Raw genomic sequence first — 10465 nt, forward strand, 5'->3', positions numbered from 1 at the left:
TCTGAAGCATTGGCGGATTAATGCGTACTGGTGCCCGAGGCGCGATACAAAATTGAGATCCCCAATACGCTATGACACGCTATGACAAATAGAGCGATTATTAAAAAAAGTTTTATTTGAAAATAAAAACTTTATTTATGGCATTGAGAAATTAATTTCAATAACAGCTTTTCGGGACTTTTGCTAGTGCACAGTCGAATGCATGTGTAGATTTCAGCTAGCGACTTGCGTTCATTTGTCGCATATGCATTGCATTTATATCATTTTACCACATGAAATAATATCACGTCGTTCGTTTCAACAGACAGCTGTTATATTATGTACAAAAAAAACAAAATACTACTAATTTATCAATATGTAATTTAATCAAAATAATACATGTTTGCTGGCTTTAAATGGACTTACATCATTTTCATAATTAGTCAATTGTAATAATCATTTAATTTCAGTTATGAAATTTTAAATATCATTTGAAATATATTTTCTATTAATCCATATAATTTTGTTTATTAATAATAACAATAAATAAAATAGGAGTCTCGTTTCTTATTTTGAACGTCAAACATATTTATACATTGTTAAACTTAAAATAAGATATTGTTTTATTTATTTACCGTAAATAACCAGACCCTGTTTAGTCCCGGTAGGTTCTGCTTTCCCTTGCAAATCATAATTTTCATCAAGGCTCGGTGCGAGCCTGTTTACAATGGTTCCTTCATTGACTCATTTGCACTGGCTCGGCCTAATCCGCCGCTTCTCTTTTTTTTTTTAATTTAACCGAACGAGCCAATCCTTGCAAAATCCGTATGACACGACCGGTCATCGCAGGTACATGTGCTTACCTGATAGCCGGCAGCGGTGGCTAATGGTTTTCCACGGGAGACGTTTTCATACCTGGCGCATCTTTTCCGGTAGTATCCTTTTGTCATTGTTCGTCCTTGCTGATTAGGACGTTCTGTCCTTTAGCAAGGACAGTATAAATAGCCTGCCGATGTCAACGGAAACACTCATTCTGTGATCAGTGCAGCAACAATCAGCAATCAGCAAACAGCAGTGATCAGTGCGAAGACTTCGGCGAATTTTCTCAGTTAATTTTCCCAGTGAAGCATAGTGACAATTTCTTAGTGAACTAAAATGGCATGGTACGTACATTTTTGCTATATTTTTCCGCGAACATTCTTCAGTCACTTGTTTTGACTAATGTTTTCCGTGTGTCGGGTATAAGAAAGAACAATTTATTTTTACGAATTTACATATTTATAAATAAAATATATTTTTCATCGAGACACGAATCAACCTCTAGTTTGGCCGGATACGGAGAATTCTCCCTAATTGATGCTCGGATAGTGCACGAAGATGGACAAGTCGGGAAGAGGAGATACGATTATTCAAATTTTTGTAAATTGAAATCTTGAAAATTAGAACATTTAAATACTTGATAATTTAAAAAATGTACATTTAGAAATCGGAGAACTTAAAAATCGCGAATTTGTAAATCAAAGAATTTAGAGATTGAAATCTTAAAAATTAGATCATATAGAAATCAGCTAACTTCGAAATTGTAAATTTATAAATCAGAGAATTTAAAAACCGTCAATTTGAAAATCGGACGATTCAGAAATTGGAATCTTAAAAATCAGAAAGTACAGAAACCAGATAATTTCGAAATTATGAATTTAGAAGTATGCGCATTGAAACATCGTGCCATTCGAAACGGTTGGATCGAGAAATTGCAAGTTTCTCGGAACGGAAAAGTGTGTTTAATCCTGGCGTATAAATATTTCCAATTTATTCGCTTATAAAAACGAGTCGTCTACAAAGTTGTCGATTCACCGATAACTATAAAAACGAGCAGCGAGGCTCGAGTAATCGTGTCTCCTCTTCCCAGATTGTCCATTTCTGTGCGTAATCCGAGCGTCAGTTAGGGAGACATTACTGTATCTCCAAACGTTTCTGCAAAATTGATTCGATTAAAGCTTCCGTCGTTTAATATACCGTTTAATATTACTATACCACACGCCATCAGAAGCTGCAAGATACGTGCATACTAATTAATTGTTTCTTTTCGTTCAGTTCCAGAACTACAACTGAATCCTGCATTCAGTGGGGCTCCATAAATGGTGGAGAAATCGAGTTCGAGTCTCTGACGGAGAATACTTTGGAGGGAGCATTAGAAGTAATAAGGAAAAGCTTTTTCCCCAACGAGAGCATCTGCAAAGGCATAAATCTGTTATCGGATCCTTGTAGCGTCAAAGCGCTCGAGGAGGTGTGTTTGGCAGTTACTAGAGACGGTGTCAGCCTTGTCGCAATCGAAGTCAAGACTCAGAAAGTTGTTGGTGTCGTTCTCAATAAAATTAAGAAAATAAAAAGAGATGAAATTGACCCGCGGTGGTTGTGGGGGCAACCACCGTACGATCGACTTCCCCCGATCATCAGGCATCCTCCTGAAATGACTTGGCTTGAGAGCTTCAGAGAAGATTGTGAACATCACACGGCCAATGCCTACCTAGATTTGATGATTGCTATAAACGACCAGATAAATTTATTCGAATATTATGATGTTGATTGTATTATGGAGTGTATGTTCCTGGCTACGCTGCCGGAGATGCAGCAGCAAAATATTGGCGAGAGCTTAGTGTGCTTGTCCGTGGATGTTGCCAATGCGCTGGGTAGTGGAGAAGATGTGAAAGTACCATTAGCCGATACTGGAGGTGATAGTATAATCCGTCATTACCTGGGCGTACCGAAGTTAGTGACTGCCGTCATGACTTGCAATTACGCGCAGATCATCGCGAGGAGGTGCCGCTTTAAGGTCTTTAAAAGGATCAATTACAGGAACTTTGGCTGGGATAACGTACCGTTCCGCGAGAGAATCGGGGATGAGCATCGTGACTTCACTGTAGTAGTCAAGAAAATAAAGAACTTGTACGATTCTTAAACAAGATATCGCGATATCAAGAAAATTATATTTTATTTAGTATTTACGTGTGTTTAGCACGATTACGATAATATAATTTTGACCGAAGTTGTGAATTATTATCCTCGAAATTATCTTTGGAATTATTAATTTTGAACTTATCATCTTCGAAATTGTTATCTTCGACATTGTGATCATCTTCGACATTATTATCTTCGAAATTATTATCTTCGAAGTGATCCTAGAAATAATTATCTTTGAAATTGTTATCCTAGAAATTATTATCTTTGAAATTGTTATTCTATAAAGTGTTATCTCCGAAATTGTTATCTTTGGAAATATAGATCTCGAAATTATTATCCTTGAAATTATTATCCTTGAAATTATTATCCTTGAAATTATTATCCTTCAAATTATTATCTTTAGAATTATCATCGAAATGATTAAAATAACACCAATTGACCAAAATATATTCGCTATGCATTGCTATTGGAATCTCGTCGATTTATCAATCGACTTATCAATGAAAAGTGTAGAAATAAAACAATGAAATTTATACTTTTCTGCCTGGTTACTCGTCGTTTAAGCCACTTCATGAAGGAACGGAGATCAGGCACTCGCGCATTTGCATCAACATTTGCATTGTTGCGGCGCAACGCCGACGTAAAATAAATAAAGCAAATCGCCGAGAATTCCGGAATTCATAAAGTTCGCACGGAATCGCAGTTATTCTTTTCTGATTATTATTCATGGTCGTGATGAATAAGTCGCGTCCGTTCCTTCGGAACCAACATCTTTTTCTGTGAAATATCAGCGGAACGATGCCGCCGTAGAAACAAATTGGAAATATTTATACGCCGGGATTAAACACATTCTTCCTTTCCGAGAAACTTGCAGTTTCTCGATCCAGCCGTTTTGAAAGGTACGATGTTTCAATGCGCATACTTCTAAATTCACAATTTCGAAATTATCTGGTTTCTGTAGTTTCCGATTTTTAAGATTTCAATTTCTGAATTGTCCGATTTATAAATTCACGATTTTTAAGTCTTCTGATATCTAAATTAACAACTTTGAAATAATTTGGTTTCTAAATTTCCTGATTTTTAAGATTTCAATTTATAAATTCTTCGATTTTTATGTTATTTGATTTTTAAGATTGCAATTTATAAATTCTTTGATTTTTAAATTCACGATTTTTATGTCATTTGATTTTTAAATTTAGAATTTTGAAGTCATCTGATTCCTAAATGTTTTAATTTTTGAGATTCCGATTTCTAAATTCTTCGATTTTCGAATTTGTAATTTTTAATTTTTCAGATTATGGTACCTAAATGTTTCGATTTTTGAAATGCGATATCTTGATTGTTATTTCGGAACAGTTTGTATTCCAATCGGCGATCTATGGATTATTGTAGAGTGGTTTAAACGACGCCGTTATTAACACTGTCTGGAGGTTTGTCGTTTTCACGTTCGAACTAGCCAGCGGTTAATCGAACCTTGGTAATGTCCCGCGTACACGCGGAATTAGAAACGTATAATTCCAATCCAATTCGCCTGCCACGTTGAATTTCATTTACACCGGCGCGACGGCGGTTTTGGTGCGTCCGATTTGATTAGCAGTAACAATTCGGTTGACTGCAGTTTGTTTAGACGATTTAGATTCAATGGATTCAATCCGCGAAGCCGCTCCAAAGGGAAACCGAACGGTTCGCACGATTAGCACTTTTCTTTTCGTTATTAGCTATTGTTATTATCTTGTGTTATTATCCACAGCTTGGTTGTGTTAAATACAAATTGTCTACGTCGATCGCGACATACAAATACAATACTCTATAATATGACCGAATTTGGCTTCCGATGATTCCACCATTTTGCATTTGAATAATGATGTTTCGTCATAAATTTATAAAATTCTATTGCCATTATTAACAATTGATCTTACTTTTCGTAGATTATTATTAAAAGAACAGGATTTGGAACGACTTTATCGCCTAATAAATGCTCTGTGACGAAAGCTAACCCAAAATCGACAATTACTGTTTAGCAACGTACGCTTTCAAAATATGCAAATATCATAATTATACAAAGTTCTCGCTATTAATAATTGTGGCTTGTTAACAATTGTTGTTGTGATAAAATTGTTCGTAATTCATTGTAAATATATTGTCAACAATTGTTGCTGTAATAAAATTGTTCATAATTCATTGTAAATATAATGTTAATAATTTGTATCATTTGTCGTAGACAAATGTATACAAATTCTTGAGCAATTAATAAATTCTCAGTCTGCTTCATTGATAACAAATTTTGCAGTATGTTTTCGATTTCTTTAAAAATAAATATTGACGCAACGATAAAGAAATGTTCAGAATTTTATGAATATAATACGATGATAAATAAAAAGGGAAGTTTGTAAATACGGATATGTAGTTACAATAGAGGAATAATCAAAGTGGTGCACACATCCGATTGACTGCTGCGTTCTCACTGTAATTTCCGATCCGCGTCGCGATCTAATGGATTAACAGAAGCTTGCGGTCTCGTGTTAAAACGGATATTAACAGACTGCAACTAAAATAATCAATTAAACCCCTTTAACAGAATTGCATGCAGACGTGAATCCTATTAGCGGCTTTGCTCAGCCTCTAATACATTCGTTATGTAACAGAGTTGCAATCATTGTAGAGAGGATAGCGAATTACATGTTTTTGAAAATCCATTGCTTGAATTTTGAATAATTTCCGTACACAGAAAATGGCATCAAATGGTATAAAATAGCATAAAATTGCCTAAAATTGCATAAAATGGGATAAAGTAGCATAAAATGGTGTAAAATGGCAGAAAATGGCAAGGAAAGCTAGTAGATCACTGTTTTTGGTCCCAATGGAAAGAGGAGACTTCATTCTATCAGATCATAGTCATTTCAATCGCTATGAAAAGTTTAAATTATGAGAGAAATGTGAATTTGAAAATAACCAAAAAATTACCATCTCTACTTAGAATGGGGGGTCTTAAAGATACAAAGGCACTAATACTGAATAATCCAAACGGCGCGAAAGCTAAGATTTCACCCTTTGAAATGTATCTAAGGACACCATTTTATAGTTTTTTTTGTTAACAAAGTTACGATATTTTGAATTTCAGGATTTCATTCGGAAGAGAATCCAAGGTGCTATACGATGGCAAACAAAAATCATAGATCAATATTTTCGGGCTCATTCGAAAGGGGAGACTTCGTTCGTTAAAATAATTGTGAACTAAACAATTTTTTGAACCACTCAGACGTATGCGAATATGAGAAATCGTCAAGACGGAAACATTTGTATTTACAGTGCAGGGTATTAACGAAATAAAATTTATTAAACAGAAGAATTAAGATGCTACGAAACTGGAAACTTGGACTTTTAAAATGAGTCGAAGAACACCACCCTAAAAAATGTTCGCCTAGAATTCCACGACCTCAGAAATCACACTAACCTTGGACACTTTTTTTCAAAACTGCCATGAATTGGCAACAAAATATCGCAGATCAATGTTCTTGGACTCGTTGGAAAGGGAATACTTCGTTCCACAGAATCACGGTGATTTCGTACGCCGGAGAAACGTTTCGAACATATTAGAAGCACGTGAATTTGAAAAACGACCAACAATGTTCCATTTTCGCTTATCGCTCGAGTTCCATCGAACCATTTTTCGTTTCGTGCGATTTATGGTGTAGTGCCGGCAGTGCACAGAGCCAAAAATATACGCGCCGAATCGGAAATGTGATTATCATGTTCGCGGTGTCGGTGCCGACGAATGTCGGACAATTTTATTTCATAATTTTAATTGCTCCTGGACAAAATATTCTCCTTTTTATTTTCTGCACTGTGAAACTGCCCCTTTAACAACGACCTCCTGATGTTATTCTATTTTCTTGTATATTCATCAAATTTATCAGATATTAAAATAATGTGTATAATAAAACGTGAACTCTTTATCCCCTTTTCCTATTTTCTTTTAGAGCGGAACAGCCCTTTTTTAATTGCGATATGTAGATGTTACCTTATTTTTTTATATGTTTTAAAAAAAATAATATTAAATTATATGTTATTAAGGAATTTTCAATAAAAGCAAAATGTCGAAGAATTTTCAGAGTTGTTCAATACTGTTGATAATCAAATTTCATCAATTTATTTTGTCAATTGATTATACAAAAACTTGAAATATACAAGCGAATATTTACGCTAATTTTACGCAGAAAATTCTCGACATATGTAAATAACAATCTCAATCGCCTCTCACTTCTCATTCATCATCCGATCATTGAATACATTGATCACGCATCATTCGTTTCCGCATTTATACTAATTATACAATTTTAATAAAAATAATCCCGAAAATATTAAATAAATAATTAAAAATTATTTCAATTATTTTTTTCATTCTTAACACACTCAATACATAGCTTTCTTATTATTAAATAAATGAATTTCCTTATATATCAGGTATGGAATTGTTATGTGTACAGTAAATTCTCCCTAATTGATGCTCAGCTTAGAAACAAAAATGGATAATTTGGGAAGAGAAGATACGATTAATCGAGCCTTGCAACTGGTTTTTATAGTTGCTGACAATCGGTATCTATAAAAAGGAGCTGCAAGGCTCGAATAACCGTATCTCCTTTTTCCAAATTGCCCATTTTTCTTTAGAAGCCGAAAGAAAATTGGGAAGAATTTAATATACAATGTACTATGAATGTATATGGAAACGTGGAAATATCTAAAAAATATGGGTGATACGAACAATGTTTTAAAACGAATATTATAAGATATCGATGATCAGATTCGATGCTTTGTACATGCTATTCAACAAAACTATTTGTTTATACTATTCGTTATTTCTCGATATAATCATCGATTTTTCAAGTTCCATCGTATAGATATTAATCAGTGAGGTATGTAAACACTTTTACAATACAATTCGAAAAGTCGTCGACTAGAACAACCGTGCCTGGGTTAAAGATTCGTTCTCGATGATCGCAAAGGATCGCATCTTAATGTCGATATTTACATCGATTTTTAAGTGAAAAAGAAAGAACTTTTATCATTAAATATATATATATAATAATATAATGCGTGCCATAAACTCGAGGACCGGTCGTAAAAGTATCAAAGTCGAGATCCTGGGTCTGGCCCCTTGAAAGTCCTTATAATTTTACAACCGGTCCTAAGAACCGACCGTTCATGTCACGTATTTGGGTATGCTAGAATTTCTGATTTTAATTTCTGCTTGCCCCCTCCCCCATCGGACAATGTTCTGCCCATCATCAGCACGGCATTCTAGTCTATTGATTACGGGTGAATAATGGTGGGGGAGATTAACCAAGAAATTCTTATTTGTATTCTCTTCGATCGTGAATGGACGTAACGGTACCTTAAGGGGTGAACGTTTCCTCTGCCCAATCCGCTGGAAGGTCCGCGGACTGTACGCATTCTTGTAAATGAACAAGAAAACAATGTACGCAACAATCTACGTTTTCTTGGCTAATGACCGTGCCCGGCCGCTCGGTCTCCCGTGCAATTTACCGTACGGTGCAGTAAATCCACCCTAATTGACGCTCAGATTGTGCACGAATTCTGTTTACACAGCTATACATATATCGATTTACCAGTGAAATTCATGATGTTCGAAATAAAAATCGAGCCGTCGAAAAACTTTCGGTGTTGTTAATTATAATTGTTCAATATTGTTGATAATCATATTTTATCGATTTATAATAGTAAATACTATAAATTATAACAATAGTAAATTCTAGCCGGACTACATAGCTTATGTGTTAATTTTATAGTAATTAATACGAATGTTAATTTCAGCAATGCTAATGCGAAAATTGACAGCAATTTCAATTTCGATGATATTAAATAATATGTTATTAAGGAATTTTCAATAAAAACAAAATGTCGAAGAAATTTCAGAATTGTTGTATACTGTTGATAATCAAATTTCATAAATTTATATTGTCAATGGTTATACAAAAGATTAAAATATACACGCGAATATTTACGCTAATTTCACGCTCAAAATTCTCTATATGTAAATAACAATTTCAATCGCCTCTCACTTCTCATTCATCATCCGATCATCGAATACATTGATTTTCACTGCTCACGCATCATTCGATTCCGCAGTTATACCAATTATACAATTTTAATAATAATAACCCCGAAAATATTAAATAAATAATTAAAAATTATTTCAATTATTTTTTTCATTCTTGATACATTAAATACATAGCTTTCTTATTATTAAATAAATGAATTTCCTTATATATCAAGTATGGAATTGTTATGTGTACAGTAAATTCTCCCTAATTGATGCTCAGCCTTAGAAACAAAAATGGACAATTTGGGAAGAGGAGATACAATTATTCGAGCTTTGCGGTTCGTTTTTATAGTTAACGATTGCCACCAACTATAAAAACGAGCCGCGAGGCAACGAAAGCATTCTTTTTGAAAGAAAATTGCTGCTATATTTTTAGACATAATCATTTCAAATTTATATTTATTTATATGTAAAATAAAATTTGTATTCTAAAGATTTCTATGGAATTTCCAATGAAATAATCATCAATTATTAATTAATTGATAATGAAACAAAAATTGAGACAATCTTCAACGAAAAATTTTAATTCTGACCAACGATGCCCTAAAATATTGGTAGCGAAATATATTTCTTGAAATGAGGGACTCGACGAAAACTCGCCTGCGACTAGACTTTTGGTGAACAGATGCGGACGATATATAATACTGTAAAATACTAAAATGTATAAGGGAGAGTAACGTTTTCACAAAAATACTGCTTCGCACGGATAGATCGATATTGTCTACAATTCATCATCGGGAGGACAAGCGCAATACAAATTGAATCATTCGGAAATCTTAATCGTTTCTCATTGGTTTATTTTGAAAATGGTGTTTTTTTTATTTTAAAAGATTTAATTTATTATTTGTATAATATTAATAATTATAATTATACATTTATTATTTAGATAACGATAAGTTATGTACATGCTAAAAATTTCACTGAAATCGGTTGACCTTCGTACGAGCTGTAAATAATTAATGATCGCAAAAATCGCACTTTTTATCAAGAAGTGTGAGAAATTTGCAATTTTTACAATCTTTTAACGTTTGTAACTTACCATTGCGTTAAACGATTTCAATGAAATTTTCAGCATGCGTATAACTTACCGAGATCAACAAGACGCATTTTTTACATTTTCGTTAGATTTCATAATATAAACATCCTTTTTTATTTTTAAATAATTAACCTTCATATTTCAAAAGAAGTATTCGAAATTTATAGATTTTATCATTATTAATAAATATAATTAACTAATGATATATATTGAAATTATTTATAAATATTTTATTAAACATTCATTAGTTAAATATCTCGAAGTTCGAAAAATCGGCAAAATCGGCAAAATTAGCCTAAAAGTGATCAAAAATAGCTTCCTCAGATAAGAAAGTTAAACAACGAGAGACTTTTACTTTCTTTTGTCAT

General features: G+C 33.4%; 1 protein-coding gene across 1 annotated transcript; it reads left to right on the forward strand.

The window, feature by feature from the left end:
- The first annotated feature begins 1026 nt into the window (after window positions 1-1026).
- Window positions 1027-7898, forward strand: LOC143262360 (uncharacterized). The gene is made up of 3 exons (XM_076528190.1): window positions 1027-1142; window positions 2074-2480; window positions 7888-7898. The coding sequence occupies exons 1-3, from the start codon at window positions 1135-1137 to the stop codon at window positions 7896-7898; spliced, it is 426 nt and encodes a 141-aa protein (XP_076384305.1). The 5' UTR covers window positions 1027-1134.
- The last annotated feature ends 2567 nt before the right edge of the window (window positions 7899-10465 follow it).

Source organism: Megalopta genalis, unplaced genomic scaffold (assembly GCF_051020955.1).
Source record: "Megalopta genalis isolate 19385.01 unplaced genomic scaffold, iyMegGena1_principal scaffold0119, whole genome shotgun sequence".
Taxonomy (NCBI): domain Eukaryota; kingdom Metazoa; phylum Arthropoda; class Insecta; order Hymenoptera; family Halictidae; genus Megalopta; species Megalopta genalis.